We start from the raw sequence: 25,918 nt of genomic DNA on the forward strand, positions 1-25,918 counted from the left end.
CGAGGAGCAGTGCTTGCTGATGTCACTGCTACGTCTTCGCTGGTTGTGCATGCGAGCCAATCCTCTGTCCATGCTGCCTGCGAACAAGCCTCCTCCACTCCTGCACCTGCAGTTGCCTACGCAGAAAGAACACCATCATCAAGCACGTCCTTGTCCCAGCGCAGCGTTCAGTTATCCATTCAGCAAACCTTTGAACGCAGGCGCAAATACACTGCCAACACCCCACATGCCACAGTTCTAAATGCTAACATTTCGCGACTGCTTGCGCTGGAAATGTTGCCTTTTAGGCTGGTGGAGACAGAAGCATTCCGTGACCTGATGGCGGAAGCTGTCCCACGTTACTCGGTCCCCAGCCGCCACTATTTCTCCCGGTGTGCCGTCCCCGCGTTGCATAACCACGTGTCACAAAACATCACACGTGCCCTGAACAACGCTGTTTCACCCAAGGTCCACCTAACCACAGACACGTGGACAAGTGCTTGTGGGCAAGGCCGCTACATCTCGTTGACGGCACACTGGGTTAATATTGTGGAAGCTGGGACCCAGTCTGAGCGAGGGACGGAACACGTCCTTCCCACACCAAGGTTTGCAGCCCCTACCTCAGTCAGTGTTTCACCCACACTCTACAGCTCCGGAATGTCATGCTCTTCAGCCTCCTCCTCCTCCTGCGCATCCTCATCCACTGTGCCCTCCACACCAGTCACAAGCTGGAAGCACTGCAGCACTGCCTCGGCGAAGCGGCAACAGGCTGTGCTGAAGCTAATCTGCATAGGTGACAAACCCCACAATGCAGAAGAGGTGTGGACAGCTCTGAAACAGCAGGCAGATCACTTGCTCACACCTCTGAACCTAAAGCCAGGAAAGGTCGTGTGTGACAATGGCCGGAACCTGGTGGCGGCTTTGAGGCGAGGCCAGCTGACACATGTTCCATGCGTGGCCCATGTGCTCAACCTCGTGGTTCAGCGGTTTATAAAGTCATACCCAGAGCTGTCTGATCTGCTGGTAAAAGTTTGCCGCCTGTCTGCACATTTTCGAAAGTCACCTACTGCTTCAGCCGGCCTTGCCGGCTTTCAGCGCCGTTTGCATCTTCCGGCTCACAGACTGGTGTGTGATGTCCCCACGCGTTGGAATTCAACTCTGCACATGTTGGTCAGGATATGTGAGCAGAAGAGGGCAGTTGTTGAGTACCTGCATCACCTAAGCCGTCGGGAAATGGGTCAAACTCCACACATAACACCTGAGGAGTGGAGATGGATGTCAGACCTATGTACCATCCTCCAAAACTTTGAGGACTCCACCAAGATGGTGAGTGGTGATGACGCCATTATTAGCGTCACCATACCGCTACTCTGCCTTCTAAAACGGTCTCTGCTGAAAAACAAACATGATGCATTGCAGGCGGAGCGCGATGAGTTGCAGCAAGAAACAGTAATGGGTGTGGGTGATAACACACAGCCCAGCCTCGTCTCATCACAACGTGCAGTGGAGGACTATGACGAGGAGGAGGATGAAGACATGGAGCAACTCTCCGGCCAAATTGAGGATATGACATGCACACCAGTCATATCCTCGGTTCAGCGTGGCTGGCCAGAGGACAGGGTAGATGAGGAGGAGGAGGAGGAGGAGGAGGAGGACAGCATGTTCAGTCATCTTGTTGGTCAGGCTACTGAAGTCCTGGCTGTTAAGAGTCTGGCGCACATGGCTGACTTTATGGTAAGCTGCCTGTCTCGTGACCCTCGCGTTAAGAACATCTTGGCCGACAATCATTACTGGTTGGTAACACTGTTAGACCCACGCTACAAGGAGAACTTTTTGTCTCTTATTCCCGTGGAGGAGAGGTCAACCAAAATGCAGCAGTTCCGGAAGGCCATACTCACGGAAGTAGGCAAAGCATTCCCCTCACAAAACGCTAGCGGCATAGGTCAGGAATCAGTGGACAACCGAGGCGTACAGCCGAGAGAGGCACAAGTCCAATCCGCCAGAGGTAGGGGAACAGTCTTTAAGATGTGGGACAGTTTTCTCAGCCCCTCACGTACCACAGCCCCTGAGGTGCGGGGTAGTGCCACAAGAAATCCTAAGTTTGCCCAGATGCTGAAGGAGTACCTTGCAGATCGAACAACTGTACTCCGACATTCCTCTGTGCCTTACAATTATTGGGTATCCAAGCTGGACACGTGGCATGAATTGGCTCTCTACGCCTTGGAAGTCCTGGCCTGCCCTGCTGCTAGCGTTTTGTCAGAGCGTGTTTTTAGTGCCGCAGGTGGAATCATTACAGATAAACGCACCCGCCTGTCAACTGAAAATGCTGACAGGCTGACTCTGATCAAGATGAACAAGGGTTGGATTGGGCCAGACTTCACCACACCACCAGCAAATGAGAGCGGAATTTAAAGTTTGCCATGTACCTCCACTCACCCATGGGTACACACTTCTGGACTTTGGATAATCGCTGGACTGCTCCTCCTTCTCCTCATGCGCCACCATGATGATGACCGTTACAAATTGCAATACTTAGGCCTTTGTTTCAGGTATACCCCCAGTGGTAAATTTTTTCGCCCATTCTTTGCAGAATGGACATTACAACGACAGGAGACCCGCTCCTTTGCAATGGGAACAATGTTTTGAGGCCCTCATGCACGTCTCTACCCAGGGACAACATGGAGCCTCCCAATTTTTGGCTGCCCTGCCTAAGGGCTATACTATAATACACCCACTTCCTTAAAATGGACACTTAATGTTTTGAGGCCCTCATGCACGTCTCTACCCAGGGACAACGTGGAGCCTCCCAATTTTTGGCTGCCCTGCCTAAGGGCTATACTATAATAGACCCACTTCCTTAAAATGGACACTTAATGTTTTGAGGCCCTCATGCACGTCTCTACCCAGGGACAACGTGGAGCCTCCCAATTTTTGGCTGCCCTGCCTAAGGGCTATACTATAATACACCCACTTCCTTAAAATGGACACTTAAGGTTTTGAGGCCCTCATGCACGTCTCTACCCAGGGACAACGTGGAGCCTCCCAATTTTTGGCTGCCCTGCCTAAGGGCTATACTATAATACACCCACTTCCTTAAAATGGACACTTAATGTTTTGAGGCCCTCATGCACGTCTCTACCCAGGGACAACGTGGAGCCTCCCAATTTTTGGCTGCCCTGCCTAAGGGCTAAACTATAATACACCCACTTCCTTAAAATGGACACTTAATGTTTTGAGGCCCTCATGCACGTCTCTATCCAGGGACAACGTGGAGCCTCCCAATTTTTGGCTGCCCTGGCAAAGGGCTATACTAAAATAGACCCACTTCCTTACAATGGGCACTTCAGGTTTACAGGCCATCATGCACGTCTCTATCCAGGGACAATGTGGAGCCTCCCAATTTTTGGCTGCCCTGGCAAAGGGCTATACTGAAATAGACCCACTTCCTTACAATGGGCACTTCAGGTTTACAGGCCATCATGCACGTCTCTATCCAGGGACAATGTGGAGCCTCCCAATTTTTGGCTGCCCTGGCAAAGGGCTATACTGAAATAGACCCACTTCCTTACAATGGGCACTTCAGGTTTACAGGCCATCATGCACGTCTCTATCCAGGGACAATGTGGAGCCTCCCAATTTTTGGCTGCCCTGGCAAAGGGCTATACTGAAATAGACCCACTTCCTTACAATGGGCACTTCAGGTTTACAGGCCATCATGCACGTCTCTATCCAGGGACAATGTGGAGCCTCCCAATTTTTGGCTGCCCTGGCAAAGGGCTATACTGAAATAGACCCACTTCCTTACAATGGGCACTTCAGGTTTACAGGCCATCATGCACGTCTCTACCCAGGGACAACGTGGAGCCTCCCAATTTTTGGCTGCCCTGCCTAAGTGCTATACTATAATACACCCACTTCCTTAAAATGGACACTTAATGTTTTGAGGCCCTCATGCACGTCTCTATCCAGGGACAACGTGGAGCCTCCCAATTTTTGGCTGCCCTGGCAAAGGGCTATACTAAAATAGACCCACTTCCTTACAATGGGCACTTCAGGTTTACAGGCCATCATGCACGTCTCTATCCAGGGACAATGTGGAGCCTCCCAATTTTTGGCTGCCCTGGCAAAGGGCTATACTGAAATAGACCCACTTCCTTACAATGGGCACTTCAGGTTTACAGGCCATCATGCACGTCTCTATCCAGGGACAATGTGGAGCCTCCCAATTTTTGGCTGCCCTGGCAAAGGGCTATACTGAAATAGACCCACTTCCTTACAATGGGCACTTCAGGTTTACAGGCCATCATGCACGTCTCTATCCAGGGACAATGTGGAGCCTCCCAATTTTTGGCTGCCCTGGCAAAGGGCTATACTAAAATAGACCCACTTCCTTACAATGGGCACTTCAGGTTTACAGGCCATCATGCACGTCTCTATCCAGGGACAATGTGGAGCCTCCCAATTTTTGGCTGCCCTGGTAAAGGGCTATACTGAAATAGACCCACTTCCTTACAATGGGCACTTCAGGTTTACAGGCCCTCATGCACGTCTGTATGCAGGGGCATTGGTGAACCTCACAATTTTGGACTGCCCTGGCAAAGGAAAATACTACAAAGACTCACTTCCTCAAAATGGGCACATTAGACTCAAGAGGCCTTCATGTACGTCTCTTCTCAGGGACATCGGAGTGCCACACAATGTTTTCACGTAAAATCTTTCATGTATTAATCTCAAAAAGTAACATACACCAGCTCTATCTCACTATTGGGTATGTGCCCTTAACATTTCTGCCATGAAAAATCATTTTGGGGTCATTTTGGAAGGTTTTCTGGTGAGTCCGTAAAAATGGCGTGAAACGCGGACAAAATTGTTCACAGCTGTGACTTTTGAGTGATAAATGCTTCAAGGGGTCTTCCCCATGCTGTTGCCATGTCATTTGAGCACTCTTCTGAGACTTTTGTGACATTTTTAGGGTTTCTCCATGCTGCCGGGGGGTCATTTCACAAAAATACTCGGGTCTCCCATAGGATAACATTGGGCTCGTTGCTCGGCCCGAGTACACGAGTATCTTGGGAGGCTCGGCCCGAGCTTCGAGCACCCGAGCTTTTTAGTACTCGCTCATCACTATTAAAAACTCAATTTTGTGGTGTGATCTAGGAGAAAACAGGACAACTGAAAGGTATGACAATTAGTGGATGGTAGCATAAGAATATTCCTTCATGTTAGATATGATGTTACATCTACAACTATAAGCATCTGTTAATCGAGATTAAGGCGGGCTTTGCACGTTGCGACATCGCAAGCCGATGCTGCAATGTCGCACGCGATAGTCCCCGACCCCGTCGCAGGTACGATATCTTGTGATAGCTGGCGTAGTGAAAATTATCGCTATGGCAGCTTCACATGCACTCACCTGTCTTGCGACCGTTGCTCTGGCCGGCGACCCGCCTCCTTCCTAAGGGGGCGAGTCGTGCAGCGTCATAGCGACGTCACACGGCAGGTGGCCAATAGCGGCAGAGGGGCGGAGATGAGCAGGATGTAAGCATCCCGCCCACCTCCTTTCTTCCGTAGAGCCGGTGGCGGCAGGTAAGGTGAAGTTCCTCGCTCCTGCGGCGTAACACACAGCGATGTGTGCTGCTGCAGGAATGAGGAACAACATCGTACCATCGCTGCAGCAAAATTATGGAAAAGTCGGAGCTTGCAACGATGATACGATAACGACGCTTTTGCGCTCGTTTATCGTATCATCTAGAATTTACACAGAACGATGTTGAAAGTGACGCCGGATGTTCGTCACTTTCGATTTGACTCCACCGACATCGCACGTGCGATATTGCAACGTGGAAAGCCGCCCTAAGGGTTGCTCTCATCCTATGCCCCCAGAAGTGGCAGGTGGTCCAGGCTACAGGCTCTATTTTTGCTGGGAGGCAGTGCGCTCCGGTCATTGCGGATGGCTTCACTACTGGGTATTGCTGAGCGCTCTCCTATACTGCATGCAGAGGCGGAATAAAAGTAAGGGAGGACCATGAAAGATGTCAGGATACAGTGAGGGTGCGTACACACATCAGTTTTTTGCCATCAGGCGCAATCCGGCAGAAACATGGAAAAACGCATCCGGCGTCTGTTGACGCTGGATGCATTTTTTCCCACATACACTTCTTTTAGCGCCGGATTGCGCCGGATGGCCTTGCGTTCCATCCAGCTTTCGCCGGATCCGGCAAAATTTACTTGTACAGCGAACAGAGGGAACGTTGAGGTGAACGTTTTTTGTCTCCAGCAAAAAAACGCATTGCACCGGATCCAGCGCCGTATGGCGTGTTTTATAATGCAAGCCTATGGACGCCGGCGTCATACGGCAAAAAACGGATTACGGCCGCCGGATCCGTTTTTTTGAACTGAGCATGCTCAGTATCACAACGGATCTGTCAAAAAACTGAAGGAACTGATGGAAAAAAACTGATGCAACTGATCCGCTTTTTTCGCCGGATCCGTTGCATCAGTTTTTTCGTCAGATTGTGCCTGATGGCAAAAAACTGATGTGTGCACTTACCCTGATCCAGCCAGTGCTTGAGCAAAGATCTTGTAAGGGCTTCTGTGACACCCCTGGACTTCAGGCGCCACAGGGTATTACACTATTTTTAAGGGGTAATATCTAACCCGGGTTAGTAGGGGGTTAATTGTCGGTGCCTTCACAAAACCACACACACAAAACAATAGGATGCTTCCTACAGGGGGTGGACTGGGGCAGAAAGGGTAGTTAGTCATCATGAAGCATGGGACTTCCCCAATCGCTAAGACAACCACTGGGGGGTGGCACCACTTGAGGTGAAAGATAGGCGCAACTATCTCACTAGAGCAGTCTTTCCCGAGCACAGCTTGGGCCAACATCTGACACAGACAACGGGAGTTTAGTGTTCCTCTCTCTACTTAGACTCGTGGCTTGGAGTTGGAGGCTCAGCCCAGGTTCCTGATAGCAACTAAGGGATACTTCACTAGAAAGACTTTCACGGGCACCTGTGGTGACCGCCGACTATCCGGGATCGGCTGGAGCCCATCGTCGCAGAGACCGGTACTCTGGGGCAGCGCCTGAACGAACTACCTGTGAGTAAAAGACCTGGAACCGCAGCCCCTGCCTCTGGCTCTCATTTGCCATCGCCATTGCACAGAATTGCGGCGCCAATGGGGACTACCACCACCCCCGTCCTCCATCATCCTCTCCGGGGTAATCCCACTCTGCCTGTGGGGAGTGACACCATCCCGGCTGCGATCTTCACCATCAGCCCCGGAGAGCAGCACCCGCAGCGGTGGCCCATCCCTGGCCGCGAACCACAGGTGGCGTCACGATCTAAAAATACTTTCCTCACCATCACTACCACCCCCCATCCCCCACCCTTCCTCCTGTACACTGCCTTCCTATCCCTCCTGTACATCTCGGGTTCACGACACCTGGCCAGGCCAGCCCGTGACGACACAGAGCATCTGCACCTCCGGCCCGGCGACGTGTTGGGTGAAAACCCCTCGACCTTGGATGTTACACTTCACTCAGGCTCGGTCTAGCCCACAGGGGAAGTCAGTGTATTCAGGCTTGAACTGCCCCACAGGAGAACCGGAGAATCCTCTGGTGGGCTGCTTTACAGTTGCATGTCACTTACCCCCCAAACATGATCAGTAGTTGGCACAAAACACTTGTTTTACTATGTTGCAGACAAAGAAAACATTTTGTCATTCATTTTATCAGCTATCCAGTATATTTTATAGAAATGTGGCGCCCCTGACCTGGTCAGGCACCACTGAGTACTGCACCCATGCTGGGGACAGTACAATACAGGTAATCCAGAAGGCTGACCGGGGTGTGGAACACAGGCGCATAGTGATCAGGTCTCACACATGTACCCATGAGAGGACCCCTGGGGATCCCAGGAGGGGGAAAAGCCTTGACCTTCACTGGAATAGTGGAGGGGGCCAAAAGCCTCCATCTCCTCTCAAGGGGTGTGGTAAGAGAGTCTGGTTGCTAGGTGGCGTAGGCAAGAACAGGAGAGGAGGGGCAGTGAGTCAGTTAGAGCAGAACTCCATAGGGCTCAGTGAGGAGCAGACCTGTGGGGCTGTTGCTGTCTAACAGCGCCCGCGCAGTGGCTACTGACGGGGGAGAACGGTCAACTAGGAGTGCTACCCGAAATCCAGCTTCAGCTAGAGAGAGAGCAACGGAGTGGGAAGTAAGGAGACTGCTAGAGAGCACCAGGCCCAAACGGGCGGCAGATCCCGAAGCGGAGATAGATCCAGCTTTCTTTTGCTAAACCTGCCGGTGTGGGGCTCTCAAAGCCCACGCCACAACACCACAAAAAAGCCGCAGCCACGTAGCCACAGTTAGGGCCCATAGCTCACAGGAGGCAAGAAGCTGGAGTGATCTGGCCCAGGCGACAAGCACACGGCGAACGAAGGGGAGAGAGGCTGCAGCATCTTCCCTGGGTGACCCCCATAGGGACTCAAAGTCGGGGTCACCCCAAACCACCAAGGGCTAAGGAAGGCGAGTTGGTAGTCACCCTCATAAAGTCAGCCTGAAGGATACCTGGTTCCCACCTGGTTCATCTCAGCTACGCCCGGGCTACTCACCCTGCCATCAAATGTGAGTAAAGCCCTTGAAAGACAGTTCTGCCTGTGTGAGTCATTCTGCGACTTGTAGTACTACGCATCTACACCGGGCCCTGGGGCTTGCCTCACTCTCAGGAGGCTATTCCAACTAACTGCACACACCATCAGCCCCAGGCGACCCTCAACCTGCAGTGGCGGTCCCTACTGGCCGCAATACTGAGAGTGGCGTCACGACAAGAAGAAGATCTCCTACCTGTGACCAGATCCAGCTGAGTGGAGTCCCTGAAGGTAATGCACCGACACTACATCACTGGTGGGGCTTCACATCTGGCGTCACGAACAGGATAAGGACTAGACCTGTTCAGACAGGTGACCATGTGCCTGGGCGGTCCGCTTGAAAAATTGGAAGCGCCGCCATATTGCCACCATGAAAAGCGCGCTGAAAAACAACAGCAGCCCGCGCTGGAAGAAGTTACCGCCCACGAAGAGGTGTGGCTACCCAGAGATCCCCTGCAGAGTTCTGACCTCGCTTGTGAAGAGAGCGGAGGCGTTCAGAGACGTCGGGACAGAAAGGGAGCCACAAGCCTGCTGCTGGGAGAGGAGCTGCTGAAAGAGGCAGAGCAGAAACTGAACAGCTTGCTATCAGAGGCAACGGCGAGTCCACAGCTGGAGAGTCGTGCAGAAGAGGGCGCAGAAGAAATGGCGTCTGACCGCAGAAATCCAGAACCGGGCTCCGCTGCCTGGTGGTATCGGGAGCTGGCCCAGTTCTGCGACCGACTGGAGACCCGGGTTGTGGAGCAGATCCGGGAAGAACGAATGGAAATGCTGGAGATGACCGCGGCGGTTCGGGCCTATGAAAGGAGAGCCGCGCGCCGAGTGCCAGACAGGACGGCGATGACGCAGACCCCGATGCTGCCACCGGTGGGTGAGTCGAGTGATGCCCCGGCCAGTGCAGGTGCCCCGACCCCTGCTGCCACGCCCGCGGTCCCCGAAGAGGCGTCCGGTGCGGCGACGCTGAAGCAGGCCGCAGCCACACCAGGTGCGGCCTTCCAAGCCCCAGCGGCCGCAGCGATGCCCTGCTCGGCCCACCAAGACCCGGTCCCTGCAGCAACGCCCAGTCCGGCCCGCAAAGAACCGGCTGCCACCGCGACCCTCATCCGCGCCGCAGGCGTAACGCTGACCCAGGCCGCCGCCCTGCTAGGCCCGGCCCGCCGAGACCCCACCGCCGCAGCAACGCTCGTCCGCGCCGCAAGTGAGGTGCTGAACCAGGCCGCAGCCACGCCAGGCGCGGCCCGCCAAGCCCCGGCCGCCGCAGCGATGCCCTGCTCGGCCCACCAAGACCCGGTCCCTGCAGCGACGCCCAGCCCAGCCTGCACAGATTCCATCACAGCTGCGACGCCGATCCAGGCCGCCGCCATGCCGGGCGCGGCCCGCCAAGACCAGGCCGCCGCCATGCCGGGCGCGGCCCGCCAAGACCAGGCCGCCGCCATGCCGGGCGCGGCCCGCCAAGACCAGGCCGCCGCCATGCCGGGCGCGGCCCGCCAAGACCAGGCCGCCGCCATGCCGGGCGCGGCCCGCCAAGACCAGGCCGCCGCCATGCCAGGCGCGGCCCGCCAAGAAGAGATTACCTCATCATTTACCCCGGCCTGCAAGGCCAGAGCAGACACCGCTCCCCAGTCCAAAGAGGTCCCTGCTAGGAAGACCCTGATAGGAGAGGACCCCGAATACTGGAAGCTGAAGGCTGACCTAGAGGCCCAGTTCCCACAAGAGATGGTGGATCGGTATCTGCTCCCTCCGCATACCCCCAAGGAGACTCAGGCAACCCCTGCAGCCGCGCCGGAGAGTCCACCGCCCAGACCAGCTGAGGACCACTCATCTCCAGCGCTACCACAACCAGAGTGCTCAGAAGCACTAAGGGGGAGAGGAGGCCAGGAAGCTGAGGAGCTGACTCCGGAGCCACCGGCAGTGGAGCAATACTCAGAGCCGGAGATGTTACCCTATTCACGTTGGGATGAGGAGGACTTGACACCGTCTGCTGACGAAGATCAGCCCAGAAACCTCACCTGGGGCCCTGCAGGCATTGAGGTAACAGCCCAGCAGAACCCAGCCCGCAAGACAAGGCGTCGCAACAGAACAACGCTGTCCCCTGCACCACAGTCTCCAGAGCAGAGAGAAGTCACAGCCAGAGACCTACAGGAGAAAAGGTTCCTGAGAAGAGCCAAAGCCCAGGTCAGAGGACCCCTTTGCAGAGGAGTAGTAGAGGATTTCAATTTGAGAAGTGGATATGGATTCATTGTAGCCCCTGGTATCAAAGAAGGGATATTTGTCAACAGAAGAGATGTGAACGCTCATCTGCCTAGAGGACACCCTGGCAGAAATTTAAAGATGGGAGACACAGTGCAGTTCACCATGCACCAAGGAGAAAGAGGCTGGTACGCGCTAGATGTAATACCATGTCCCAAAGAAGAAAGGAAAGACAGCCATAAAGAAAGAAAAGACAGAGATACAGAAACAGATGCAGCAAAGGAAACAGATGAAGATCAAGAAAGAAAAGACAAGGAACCTACAGATGAAACTACTTCAGACGACGACAAAGAGCAAGAAAGCAGCAGGTGCCGCAGCCCAACAGGCCAAAGCCCTGGTGAAATGGAGGAGTAAAGTAAAGAAAGAAGTTCAGCAGTTAGAAAGTTAAAGTTTTGAAAAAGTTTGTTTTGCAACGTTTACGTTTAAGCATGTGCCCACAAAAACTATTGTGAGAAAACCATAAACCTTAAGGCTATGAACTGGCTATAGCCACAAACTCTCGCAGTGTAAATAGTTACACCAGAGGGCACCACCACCACCAGAGTCAGCCTGTTTAGGGGCTTGGCTCGTCTGCAACCAGGCGGAGTCCGTCCGTATATAGGGCCTTGGCTCACCTGCGACCAGAGAGCATGCCTGTTTATGGGGCCTGGCTCTCCACCACAAAGAGGGTACCTGGTCAGCACCAACTGTGGAGGCCGCCTCTGCATCCTGCCAGAAGAGGCTGAGGGCGCGGATCCACCAGGCCAGGTATACCCTGAAACCACCAGCCCATGTAAGCCGCCTCTACATCCTGCCAGAAGTGGCTGAAGCCGCGGCCAACGTGAAAGGGTTTTGGGTGGGTTAACGGACTTGTGAGTGGAGGGTGGTGATGTATGGTACCTGGTGCTTTTAAATGTTTTACATGTTTTAATGTTTTATGCATTTTAAAAAAAAATGTTGTCTTGCAGCCCGAGGACGTGCTGGTGATAACTAAGGGGGAATGTGGCGCCCCTGACCTGGTCAGGCACCACTGAGTACTGCACCCATGCTGGGGACAGTACAATACAGGTAATCCAGAAGGCTGACCGGGGTGTGGAACACAGGCGCATAGTGATCAGGTCTCACACATGTACCCATGAGAGGACCCCTGGGGATCCCAGGAGGGGGAAAAGCCTTGACCTTCACTGGAATAGTGGAGGGGGCCAAAAGCCTCCATCTCCTCTCAAGGGGTGTGGTAAGAGAGTCTGGTTGCTAGGTGGCGTAGGCAAGAACAGGAGAGGAGGGGCAGTGAGTCAGTTAGAGCAGAACTCCATAGGGCTCAGTGAGGAGCAGACCTGTGGGGCTGTTGCTGTCTAACAGCGCCCACGCAGTGGCTACTGACGGGGGAGAACGGTCAACTAGGAGTGCTACCCGAAATCCAGCTTCAGCTAGAGAGAGAGCAACGGAGTGGGAAGTAAGGAGACTGCTAGAGAGCACCAGGCCCAAACGGGCGGCAGATCCCGAAGCGGAGATAGATCCAGCTTTCTTTTGCTAAACCTGCCGGTGTGGGGCTCTCAAAGCCCACGCCACAACACCACAAAAAAGCCGCAGCCACGTAGCCACAGTTAGGGCCCATAGCTCACAGGAGGCAAGAAGCTGGAGTGATCTGGCCCAGGCGACAAGCACACGGCGAACGAAGGGGAGAGAGGCTGCAGCATCTTCCCTGGGTGACCCCCATAGGGACTCAAAGTCGGGGTCACCCCAAACCACCAAGGGCTAAGGAAGGCGAGTTGGTAGTCACCCTCATAAAGTCAGCCTGAAGGATACCTGGTTCCCACCTGGTTCATCTCAGCTACGCCCGGGCTACTCACCCTGCCATCAAATGTGAGTAAAGCCCTTGAAAGACAGTTCTGCCTGTGTGAGTCATTCTGCGACTTGTAGTACTACGCATCTACACCGGGCCCTGGGGCTTGCCTCACTCTCAGGAGGCTATTCCAACTAACTGCACACACCATCAGCCCCAGGCGACCCTCAACCTGCAGTGGCGGTCCCTACTGGCTGCAATACTGAGAGTGGCGTCACGACAAGAAGAAGATCTCCTACCTGTGACCAGATCCAGCTGAGTGGAGTCCCTGAAGGTAATGCACCGACACTACATCACTGGTGGGGCTTCACAGAAGCATGAGTACATTTATGAATTTAATATTTGCATGTAGTTGATCAGTGTGCTCCTACAGTCAATGTTACTTGTTGTCCCCGGCCGCCCCAGCCTGACTCTGCCGTGCCTGGGAGATCTGAAACCATTGCTAGACTGCAAAAGGGGATGAATATAAGAAATGAATACTAAACTACAGTATATATTAAAAATCACTCCATTTTGTAGATTTTTTAATAAGATGTACTGTATATTGCAAAGTTGATTATTTTATAAAAAGTTTGCAATTTTACCCATTTTAGTAGTTCAGACAACCCCTTTTATGTTTCGACCTGTGAGGAATTGTTCACTTTCTTGATGTACTTGAAAGTGGGATTTCATAATGTATTCTAAGGGATGAAAGGCATGAACTCCAAAAAATTGTTTGGCGTTTTCCCTCTCTACATCTGTTTTTCTCCTCTCTGCAAATCATTTTCTTTCTTTCTGTGGTTCCTAAGTAGGTGAGCTTTGTGGTATGACACTTATATACTGAGAATTTTGATCCAATAAGAAGTTCACCATCCTTTTCTTCACATGCACTAAAAAAGAACTGCAGCTGCATCTCCCTCCCACCCCTCCTTTCTCCCATTTCTTATGACAGATAATAGTAGCTTAATGAGATTTGTCAGTTTTTAAAGATTTACAGGGAAAATTACTTGATCTCAAAGGTAAAGATGATTGGGAAATATAGTTACATATGTGACAATATGGTGGATATAATGGTAGATAATAGTGTATCATACAGAAATTCGGGACTACAGAATATTGCATCTTATGAGTCATAATTAGTTAGAATAATTTGTGTGAATGATTTTTAATAGAAGAGGTAAAAGGTAATTCATGCATACCTCCCACTATCTAAAAACCTATGTATGCAGTAAAAAATGCCAAAAAAACAAACTTAAAAATACTGAGGGAAAAAAAAGAGAACAATGCACAGAAAAAAAAGAAAAATTAAATTCTAAGTTGTGTGAAATGGTAAAACTGTACATGTGTGTATGTATATATATATATATATATATATATATATATATATATATAGCTAAAAAAAATAAAGGGAACACTAAAATACTATTGTGTTGTTTTAGTGTTTTAATCAGTGTATATATATATATATATATATATATATATATATATATATATATACATACATATATATTATATATACATATATATATATATATATACATACATATATATACACACATATATATATATATATATACATATATATATATATATATATATATATATATATACATATACACACACACACATATATATATATATATATATATATATATATATATATATATATATATATATATATATACAGTGCCCACAAGTAGTATTCAACCCCATGCAGATTTAGCAGGTTTGATAAGATGCAAGTAAGTTAGAGCCTGCAAACTTCAAACAAGAGCAGGATTTGTTAACAGATGCATAAATCTTACAAACCAACAAGTTATGTTGCTCAGTTAAATTTTAATACATTTTCAACATAAAAGTGTGGGTCAATTATTATTCAACCCCTAGGTTTAATATTTTGTGGAATAACCCTTGTTTGCAATTACAGCTAATAATCGTCTTTTATAAGACCTGATCAGGCCGGCACAGGTCTCTGCAGTTATCTTGGCCCACTCCTCCATGCAGATCTTCTCCAAGTTATCTAGGTTCTTTGGGTGTCTCATGTGGAAATTAATCTAGAGCTCCTTCCACAAGTTTTCAATTGGGTTAAGGTCAGGAGACTGACTAGGCCACTGCAACACCTTGATTTTTTCCCTCTTGAACCAGGCCTTGGTTTTCTTGGCTGTGTGCTTTGGGTCGTTGTCTTGTTGGAAGATGAAATGACGACCCATCTTAAGATCCTTGATGGAAGAGCGCAGGTTCTTGGCCAAAATCTCCAGGTAGGCCGTGCTATCCATCTTCCCATGGATGCGGACCAGATGGCCAGCCCCCTTGGCTGAGAAACAGCCCCACAGCATGATGCTGCCACCACCATGCTTGACTGTAGGGATGGTATTCTTGGGGTCGTATGTAGTGCCATACAGTCTCCAAACGTCACGTGTGTGGTTGGCACCAAAGATCTCGATCTTGGTCTCATCAGACCAGAGAACCTTGAACCAGTCTGTCTCAGAGTCCTCCAAGTGATCATAATCAAACTGTAGACGAGCCTTGACATGACGCTTTGAAAGTAAAGGTACCTTACGGGCTCATCTGGAACGGAGACCATTGCGGTGGAGTACATTACTTATGGTATTGACTGAAACCAATGTCCCCACTGCCATGAGATCTTCCCGGAGCTCCTTCCTTGTTGTCCTTGGGTTAGCCTTGACTCTTCGGACAAGCCTGGCCTCGGCACGGGTGGAAACTTTCAAAGGCTGTCCAGCCTTTTTCCAGCCTTTTCTGACTAATTAAGACCCTCCCCAAACTTGTGAACAGCACTCATACTTGGTCAACATGGGAAAGACAAAGGAGCATTCTAAGGCCATCAGAGACAAGATCGTGGAGGGTCACAAGGCTGGCAAGGGGTACAAAACCCTTTCCAAGGAGTTGGGCCTACCTGTCTCCACTGTTGGGAGCATCATCCGGAAGTGGAAGGCTTATGGAACTACTGTTAGCCTTCCACGGCCTGGACAGCCTTTGAAAGTTTCCACCCGTGCCGAGGCCAGTCTTGTCCGAAGAGTCAAGGCTAACCCAAGGACAACAAGGAAGGAGCTCCGGGAAGATCTCATGGCAGTGGGGACATTGGTTTCAGTCAATACCATAAGTAACGTACTCCACCGCAATGGTCTCCGTTCCAGACGAGCCCGTAAGGTACCTTTACTTTTAAAGCGTCATGTCAAGGCTCGTCTACAGTTTGCTCATGATCACTTGGAGGACTCTGAGACAGACTGGTTCAAGGTTCTCTGGTCTGATGAGACCAAGATCGAGATCTTTGGTGCCAACCAAACACGTGACGTTTGGAGACTGGATGGCACTGCATACGACCCCAAGAATACCATCCCTACAGTCAAGCATGGTGGTGGCAGCATCATGCTGTGGGGCTGTTTCTCAGCCAAGGGGCCTGGCCATCTGGTCTGCATCCATGGGAAAATGGATAGCACGGCCTACCTGGAGATTATGGCCAAGAACCTCCGCTCCTCCATCAAGGATCTTAAGATGGGTCGTCATTTCATCTTCCAACAAGACAACGACCCAAAGCACACAGCCAAGAAAACCAAGGCCTGGTTCAAGAGGGAAAAAATCAAGGTGTTGCAGTGGCCTAGTCAGTCTCCTGACCTTAACCCAATTAAAAACTTGTGGAAGGAACTCAAGATTAAAGTCCACATGAGACACCCAAAGAACCTAGATAACTTGGAGAAGATCTGCATGGAGGAGTGGGCCAAGATAACTCCAGAGACCTGTGCCGGCCTGATCAGGTCTTATAAAAGACAATTATTAGCTGTAATTGCAAACAAGGGTTATTCCACAAAATATTAAACCTAGGGGTTGAGTAATAATTGACCCACACTTTTATGTTGAAAATTTATTAAAATTTAACTGAGCAACATAACTTGTTGGTTTGTAAGATTTATGCATCTGTTAATAAATCCTGCTCTTGTTTGAAGTTTGCAGGCTCTAACGTATTTGTATCTTATCAAACCTGCTAAATCTGTAAGTTGTTTGATCCTGCCCATCCTCCTGACTGCGTCCGTCCTCCCTGCCTCCCGTCTTACTGACTGCCTCCATTCTCCCTGACATCCATCCTACTGACTGCGTTCATCCTCCCTACCTCCGGTCCTCCTGACTGCGTCAATCCTCCCTGCCTCCCATCCTCCTGACTGCATTCGTCTTCCCTGACACCCGTTCTACTGACTCCCTCTGTACTCCCTGACATCCTTCCTTCTCTTTCCTGTCCTCCCCCACTCTGTTGTTCCGTCTCCCTCTGCTCCCTGCTATTACCTGCTCTCCCGGGTCCCGAACTCAACTTGTTGTTGACTTTGGATAATGCGCTCCCCGGTCCTTGACATTGTCTTTTTGTTCTGACCTGATTCTCCCTTGACTCTGTCTCCATATCATCCCTGGTGTCCTGTGAACCTCCTATCACAGACCCCGGCCTGTACTACCATCCGCTTCTTCCTCTTGGGAGACTAGTGACATCTTGTGGATATTTTCTGCCTTGCACTTTCCTGGTGCTCCACCTCCCCCTGCTGGTTCATAATGTAGCACCCCTGAGGTGTCATGTGCCACAAAACATGTAACCAACAGTGGACAACCCAAACCCTGGAATACCAGTGCCAGTGTCAACACAACACACAAACACACAACCGCTTTTCCCTCCCTGGAGACGGCTTAGAGAAGGGCCTGATGGAGCTGCAATTGGTAGGAGCTCATTTAATACGTAAGCTAGAAACCCAGGAGGAGGAGGGGCTGGAGTTGAACTGAGAGTAGGCGGAAACTGAAGTCAGTTAAGAGCAAGGAAGACGTCAGTGAGGAGTTGGAGTCTGTTACAGAGAAAAAGTGAAGCATAAGAGGACGTTAGTTCGGTATGAGGAAGGAGAAAGTGAGGAGAAAGGTGTTAAAACCTAAAGAAAGAACTGGAGGTTAAACAGGAAGAGAGTTGCTGTGGAGTAAGAAACCAGTACTCAAGGGACCGAGGGTTGCCAGAGGAGTGCGGGACCAGTACTCACAGAAATAAGTACAATGTGCGGTGCAGAACCCTTGATTAGGCGTATGCGTCAAGCTACCTGTTAAATCTGCCAGGTGAGGGGATCATCAGGGTCCCTCAACAACCTGAGTGTCCGGAGCAAAGCAGCAAATAGGGAACCTGGGGACAGGGACAGGAGTCCAACCCATTAAAATTGTCCAGGCTGCCTGCTATACGGGCAAAGACTGTGAGACGGAGGGGATCCCAAGAAGCTTTCGCCACAGGGACCCACGAAAAACTAAAGTATGCACGGAGGACAGCTCACCAGGTGACTAACTGGCACTGGGAACAAAGGGTGAGGGAACACCTGAAAACCAGCACCACCCAGGCACTGGTACCAGAACAGTGAGTAAAAATCAGTTTAAACTGCAGTCCATGTGTGGCTTGAATCCTTTCTACCTTGGTGAACCATCAGCTAAAGGCGGCATCACACACCACGATATATCGTGTGATCGCATGAGTGATCGCACCCGCCCCCGTCGTTGGTACGTCACGGGCAATTTATTGACTGTGGCACACAAAGTCGTTTAACCCTGTCACACGTACTTACCTCCCGAACGACCTCGCTGTGGGCGGTGAACATCCTCTTCCTGAAGGGGGAGGGACGTTTGGCGTTACAGCGACGTCACACGGCAGCCGGCCAATAGAACCAGAGGGGCAGAGATGAGTAGGACGTAACATCTGCCCACCTCATTCGTTCCGCATTGCCGGCGGGACACAGGTTAGCTGTGTTCGTCACTCCTGGGGTGTCACACGGAGCGATGTGTGCTGCCTCGGGAACGACGAACAACCTGCATCCAGGAATGTGAACGACATTATGAAAATGAACGACGTGTCAAAGAGCAACGATAAGGTGAGTATTTTTGCTCATTCACAGTCACTCGTAGCTGTCACACGCTATGATATCTCGAACGATGTCGGATGTGCGTCATGGAATCCATGACCCCGACTACATATCGCCCGATATATCGTAGCGTGTGACGCCGCCTTTACACTGCACACTACCATCATCCTCTTCCGGGGTCTAGCCCTACTTGCAGAGGGCCAGTACATCTAAGCTGCATTAAACTACCCACCCCAAGAAGATCACGCAGCGGCTCCCACAAAATAGCCGCAACCTGCAAGTGGCGGAGTCAAAAACTCTTTTATTTATTTTATTTTTAATTTTCCATTTTTTCCACCCTTTTTCGGATTGACTACCGGGGTCACAGAACCGGACATCGGCCGCGACAACGACTCCCCTGTTCACCGCATGCCTGGGACCGAGTATCCCACTGGCCTGGGGCATTTAGATTCCACTATCTGCGATTGACCGTGGAATTTAATGGAAAAACAGTAACAGTAATTCTAGCTTTTCTTTCTTTCCATTTTACATTTACTGTAAGTCCAAGGTGTACAGCCCCTGCAGCAGTCGGACTGCTCGGATCCGGGGTTGCTGTGGCTCGAGGGTCTCCGAACCCGGGGACTACCTGTCACTCGAAAATGAAAGGGAGCTATTTACAGGGGATTAGTGTGCATGATGCCACCTGTGGTTTGCGGTAAGGGGAGTACCGCCGCTGCCGATGTGAGTACCCAGGGGAGATGGAGTGGGGCAGCTAGATGATGTTACCTCCACGGGTAGGGGAGGCCCCGGGACTCTGGATGGTGGAGGTGTAGGGGAGCGTGGTGCAGGCCCGGCAGGCAGACTCAGGGGAGCGTAGCTATTCACTCAAGCTGTGTAGGTGTTGGTGCGTCCATTAAGCAGACTCTGACCAGGAGTAAACCGAGTCTCTGGGTGCCGCTGCCACTCGGGGGAGCTCGTCCGGGAATCTGTCTCTATGGGTATTGCTGATAGTTCTGGATCTGCCTCCATGCACTGAATTTAGACTTTTCTGAGTGACCCCTCAGCCTGAAGCTTTCGGGGTCCCGCTCCCTACAGTTAGGAGCTGTGCTCTTGATGGCTGACCCTTGGGATCTCAGTGGGCTGCATAAGCTGAAAAGCCCTATCCTCCTCGTTGTGTTGGTGCCTTCGATCTCTGAGCTCTTGGGGAAAGTTCATAAAGAGACTATCCTCCACAGGTTAATTATCAGGTTGCGTGAAGCTACTCCCTGATCTTGGGTCCAGTACCCCGCCGTGCTCGGTATCAGTCCGGTTACTAGATTTTCCGGTGCCGAACATTCTCGAAAACTAAGTCTGGGCACCCTTCTCTAATACCCTGCTGTGACGCCCTGGGCAAGCCAGGGGTCACAGGTCAACACACCACCACACCCTACACCCCAGTTAGGCACATCAGCTAACCCAAAAATCCTTGTTGCCTTCCTCCAGGGGCTGATGTTCACACCAGGGGGTGGGCCAGGCGGTTGGCTCCGCCCACCGAGGAGTTCACAGCCCTGGAGGCAGGAAGTACCTGGCAGTTTAGCCCAGGCAGGGCTTGAGTAAACAAGTAGTGAAGTGAAGTGGTAGAGGAGTAACAGTAGAGTAAAGTGGTAAAGGAGGACAGTAAGAGTGGTGACAGGAAAGAAAGAGTGTGAAAAGCCTGAAGTTGGTCCAGCTGTATGCAGGACAGAGTCAGCAAGGTCAGCAACGGCGGTGATTGTCCGGAGGGGTGACCGTTTGGAAGTTCCAGGAAGGACCGCGGACGTGTGGTGGCCCGGCGGTCTGGAGCAGTGTACAAAGGACAGTCAGCACCAGGGCAGGGGCCTCTCGGACCCCGGCAAGGCTAGGAGTTGCCACAATTTGCCAAATCCGTCAGCGAAGGGGACGTCGATCCCCCAACAACCAAGTCCCGATTGAAGGCAACAGCCCAACCATTACAGTAGAGACACCGCCACCGCCAGGGCACCAGATTCTAAGGGCCAGCGCCTGCGGGCAAAGAATAGAGCTCCTCCGGTCCAGCTTGAAGCCGGGGAGCGGGTTACCGGTGGGAACCCATCGAAACCATCAACAACATTGGGTGCAGGAAAAGGGACATCACGTCACCTACTGGGGAAGCAAGTGCAGCCGTCCGTGGGAACCGTCTTTCCAGCCGTGTGTTTTACCGAGAACTGTGTCATCGTCTCAGGCTGAGTGAGTACCACAGTGCCGCAAGGCACAGCGCTGCCCCCGCGTCTCTGCGCCCACCAGGCCCTGCATCTCCCACTTCATCATTGGGCCCCGGGATCACCAACCCCTACCCACGGAGGGGCAACACAACAACTTGCTGCTTCACACCATCACTCCCGGGATCCCCACACCGAGCAGCGGTGGTGCTACCAAATCACCACAAGCGTGGGTGGCGTCACAGACAATAGACTTTATCCCAAATCCCAATCCCCTTTCACTCACGGTCGAGGAGCGCCGCTCGAGACCCCCGGGATCTGGCCCACCGCTCGAGCCACCACTGAGCAGCAGCAGCCGGACCCGAGCAGAGGGGTAAGCGCAGTGCTGACACCCTCCTCCCCGCCCGCGACACTGCGACCGGGTCTTCTCCGGTCCCAGACCACCATCTGCAACCTAGCCAAAGTCTCCAAGGGAGCTCCAACTCCCCTAGCTCCACACTCTCTGAGGGCTACCACTCCACTGACTAAGTCCCTCCCACCAATCTGCCTGACCCCTAGGCGGGTGGCCCTTTACCAGCTAGACCACCCACTGGTGTGCTTGACAGGGTGTGGTGGGAGATGTGGCTAGGATTTGGAGGGTTGAGCTCTGCACCAGAAGAGAAAGAAGTGCAGTTCCATGGGACACCCTGACTAGTTCAGGGGCGTCACACATATACATGACATTAAAATTTAGTAAAAATAAACATTTTAAATGAAAGAACCCAATTACCATGGTCCTTTGTTGACTTAGAAAACACTCTTGATTTGGGCCTGTCGACAAAGTCATCAACATGGTTGATTAGAGCGTCTTTAATGGTTTCCAAATCACAGAGAACAACAATTTTTGTCATTCCCATCCGGACACTGCAGACCGTGCCGTACTCCTTTGATAACTGCAGAAACAAAAGCATAGAATCATATTAAATGGGTGAAAGAAATTTGTGTTACAAAGGTTACAAAGCTGAATTTATGATTGACTTCTTGGGGTAGATTTTTCATTGACTTTAGAGGGGTTGTACGGCCTAAAATTTAAAGTCTGCAGTCATTCTATGTGAGTCCACACTTATGAATCCTCCCGGTGCACAGATTGTATGCTGTAAAGATTTGCTGATTTCTGAGCAGAGAATGATGGTCACATGATGCAATTGTTTGCTATGCATGTTCCCGGCCAGAACCCAACTAGCGGGCTTGGCATCCCTCAATACAAGTATATGAAGTGGGCACATTAGACTAGTAGGCACGACAGTCTAGTGGGCATGGCCTTGCTCAATATATTTGTATTAAGGCAGGCAGCGCTCACTAGTCGGTGTGTGTTGACTGCAGACTTATCATTTTAAACCAGACAACCCCATTAAGTCATATTTCAGGTCTACATCGTCATACATTTTTATTTATCTCATGTACATCGCATTCTGCATAAATTTTCTTATAATTTATTTTACCTACTAATTACAATGCCTTGCGAAAGTATTTGGCCACTTTGAATGTTTCAACCTTTTCCCACATTTCCGGCTTCAAACATAAAGATACAAAAAAAATGATGGTGAAGAATCAACAACAAGTGGGACACAATTGTGAAGTTGAACGAAAATTTATTGCTTATTTTACACTTTTTTAAAACATAAATAACTGAAAAGTGGGGCGTGCAATATTATTCAACCCCTTTAAGTTAATACACTGTAGCGCCACCTTTTGCTGCGATTACAGCCGCAAGTCTCTTGGGGTTTGTCTCTATCAGTTTTGCACATCGAGAGACTGAAATTCTTGCCCATTCTTCCTTTGCAAACAGCTGGAGCTGAGTGAGGTTGGATGGAGAGTGTTTGTGAAGGGCGGTTTTCAGCTCTTTCCACAGATTCTCGATTGGATTCAGGTCTGGACTGGGACTTGGCCATTCTAACACCTGGATATGTCTATTTGTGAACCATTCCATTGTAGATTTTGCTTTATGTTGGGATCATTGTCTTGTTGAAAGACAAATCTCCGTCCCAGTCTCAGGTCTTTTGCAGACTCCAACAGGTTTTTTTCAAGAAAGGTCCTGTATTTGGCTGCATCCATCTTCCCATCAATTTTAACCATCTTCCATGTCCCTGCTGAAGAAAAGCAGGCCCAAACCATGATGCTGCCACCACCATGTTTGACAGTGGGGATGGTGTGTTCAGGGTGATGAGCTGTGTTGCTTTTATGCCAAACATATCGTTTGGCATTGTGCCCAAGAAGTTCGATTTTGGTTTAATCTGATCAGAGCATCTTCTTCCACATGTTTGGTGTCTCCCAGGTGTCTTGTGGCAAACTTTAAATGACACTTTTATGGCTATCTTTGAGAAATGGCTTTCTCCTTGCCACTCTTCCATAAAGGCCAGATTTGTGCAGTGTATGACTGATTGTTGTCCTATGGACAGACTCTCCCACCTCAGCTGTAGATCTCTGCAGTTCATCCAGAGTGATCATTGGCCTCTTGGCTTCATTTCTGATCAGTCTTCTTTTTTTTTAAGATGAAAGTTTGGATGGACGGCCGGGTCTTGGTAGATTTGCAGTGGTATGATAATCCTTCCATTACAATATGATCGCTTGCACAGTGCTTCTTCGGATGTTTAAAATTGTGGAAATCTTTTTGTAACCAAATCCGGCTTTAAACTTCTTCACAACAATATCACGGACCTGCCTGTTGTGTTCCTTGGTCTTCATGTTGCTCTCTGTGCTTTAAACAAAACACTGAGACTATCACAGAGCAGGTGCATTTATACGGAGACTTGATAACACAAAGGTGGCTTATATTTATCATCATCAGTCATTTAGGACAACATTGGACCATTCAGAGATCCTCAATGAACTTCTGGAGTGAGTTTGCTGCACTGAAAGTAAAGGAGATGAATAATATTGCACGCCCCAATTTTCAGTTTACTCTTTTTTACAAAAGTTTAAAATAAGCAATAAATATCGATCAACTTCACAATTGTGTCCACTTGTTGTTGATTCTTCACCATAACATTAAATTTTTTATCTTTATGTTTGAAGCCTGAAATGTGGGAAAAGGTTGAAAAATTCAAGGAGGCCAAATACCGAATACAAAGGCACTGTAAAGAGTCTTCTGATAATGTCTAGTGATGGTCTATTTCTAGGATACGCCATTAAAATATGAACTGTGGGGTCCAACATGATGATTGCTAGAATAGAGCAGCAAAGGAAAGAAAATAAAGGTCAACAACATAGTCCCCTGTCATCCAGTCTGATATTTTTCAGAAGACTGCATAATCGGCTAATGACTATATGGGACAACTTTGGTCATTAAAAAGACAAGTTGGTCGGAGACTGCATAGACTAAAGCGGGCTTCACACACAACGACATTGCTAATGAGATGTCGTCGGGGTCATGGACATCCGGCCTCTTTAGCGACGTTGTTGCGTGTGAAGCGCAGGAACGACTGTTAACGATCAAAATGACTTACCTAATCGTTGATCGTTCACACGTCGTTCCTTTCCCGATTATCGTTGCTGTTGCAGGACGCAGGTTGTTCGTCGTTCCTACAGCAGCACACATCGCTATGTGTGACACCGCAGGAACGAGGAACAACATCGTACCTGCGGCCGCCCAAAATGAAGAAGGAAGGAGGTGGGCGGGATGTTCGGCCCGCTCATCTCCGCCCCTCCGCTTCTATTGGGTGGTCGCTTAGTGACGCCGCTGTGGCGCTGAACAAACCACTACCTTAGAAAGGAGGTGGTTCGCCAGCAGCGACGTCGCTAGGCAGGTAAGTCTGTGTGACGGGTGTAAGCGATGTTGTGCACCACGGGCAGTGATTTTCCCGTGACACACAACTGACAGGAGCGGGTGCTTTCACCAGCGACATCGCTAGCGATGTCGCTGTGTGTAAAGAACGCTTAAGTATCATGGTATTTTCTTAAATTCACAAAGTACTGTAACTGCCACTTTATCAATCAACAGGGCTCAAAATAGTTGTACCCTGTGTGATTGGGTGTCATTAATAGCATTTCCTAATGGCTTGGCCATCAAGAACCCTTTTCGTATGGCTCTACCATTTTATAAAGTGTTGACATGTCTCTAGGATACACAATTCCGTTAAAATTGTCGGGGTCCAAAATCTAGTACCCTACTGATCCCAAGAATAATGTGGCAATGGTAATAATTTAGCACTTCAGTTTTATTATGGGTTTTTTTGCTGTACATTGATGGCTGGTAATTAGGGATGATCGAATATCACAAATATTCGGCAATATTTTGCTTTGCGAATATCCGACAAATAGGTCGCCGCTCTGCGAATATTCGATGCGCAATGTAAGTCTAAGGCGGGCTTTGCACGTTGCGAGATCGCAAGCGCCGATGTTGCGATGTCGCACGCGATAATCTCCGCCCTCGTCGCAGCAGCGATATCTTGTGATTCCTGGCGTAGCGAACATTATCGCTACGCCAGCTTCACATGCACTCACCTGTCCTGCGACGTCGCTCTGGCCGGCGTCCCGCCTCCTTCCCAAGAGGGCGGGTCGTACAGCGTCACAGCGACGTCACACGGCAGGTGGCTAATTAAAGCGGAGGGGCGGAGATGAGCGGGACATAAACATCCCGCCCACCTCCTTTCTTCCGTATAGCTGCCGGCGGCAGGTAAGGTGATGTTCCTTGCTCCTGCGGCTTCATACACAGCGATGTGTGCTGCAGCAGGAACGAGAAACAACATCGTACCTGTCGCGGCAGCGTAATTTTGAAAAAGTCAGAGCCTACACCGATGATACAATTACGACGCTTATGCACTCATTAATCGCATCATCTAGGATTTACACACTACGATGTCGAAAGTGACGCCGGATGTGCGTCACTTTCGATTTGACCCCACCGACATTGCACGTGCAATGTTGCAACGTGCAAAGCCGCCCTAAGGGAAGCCCAAATAGTTGCTATTCAGCAACTACAGTATTAGGGTTTCCCATAGACTTACATTGCGCATCGAATATTCGCAAATAATCGAATAGCGGTAACCTATTTGGCGAATATGGGCGTTGCCGACTATTTGAGGTATTCAATCATCCCTACTGGTGATGTACAATAGAACTGCAGCATAGTGAGTGGGAACAGCTGTAAACCCTGCACAGTCAAGGGGCCGATTGTCACAATGACTTTGGAATACCGGGGAACCAGG

General features: G+C 50.3%; 2 protein-coding genes across 3 annotated transcripts in view; one reads left to right on the top strand and one right to left on the bottom strand.

Moving 5' to 3' along the window:
- Positions 1 to 25,918, top strand: part of LOC142297006 (cytochrome P450 2K4-like) — a 272,736-nt gene that overhangs the window by 170,138 nt on the left and 76,680 nt on the right. The window lies entirely within an intron of this gene.
- Positions 1 to 25,918, bottom strand: part of LOC142297009 (cytochrome P450 2K1-like) — a 75,146-nt gene that overhangs the window by 42,668 nt on the left and 6,560 nt on the right. Inside the window, exon 3 of the mRNA XM_075341217.1 lies at positions 21,502 to 21,664. Coding sequence (XP_075197332.1) covers positions 21,502 to 21,664 — 163 coding nt within the window. The remainder of the gene's footprint in view (positions 1 to 21,501; positions 21,665 to 25,918) is intronic.

The sequence above is a fragment of the Anomaloglossus baeobatrachus genome, chromosome 3, assembly GCF_048569485.1.
Source record: "Anomaloglossus baeobatrachus isolate aAnoBae1 chromosome 3, aAnoBae1.hap1, whole genome shotgun sequence".
Classification (NCBI taxonomy): domain Eukaryota; kingdom Metazoa; phylum Chordata; class Amphibia; order Anura; family Aromobatidae; genus Anomaloglossus; species Anomaloglossus baeobatrachus.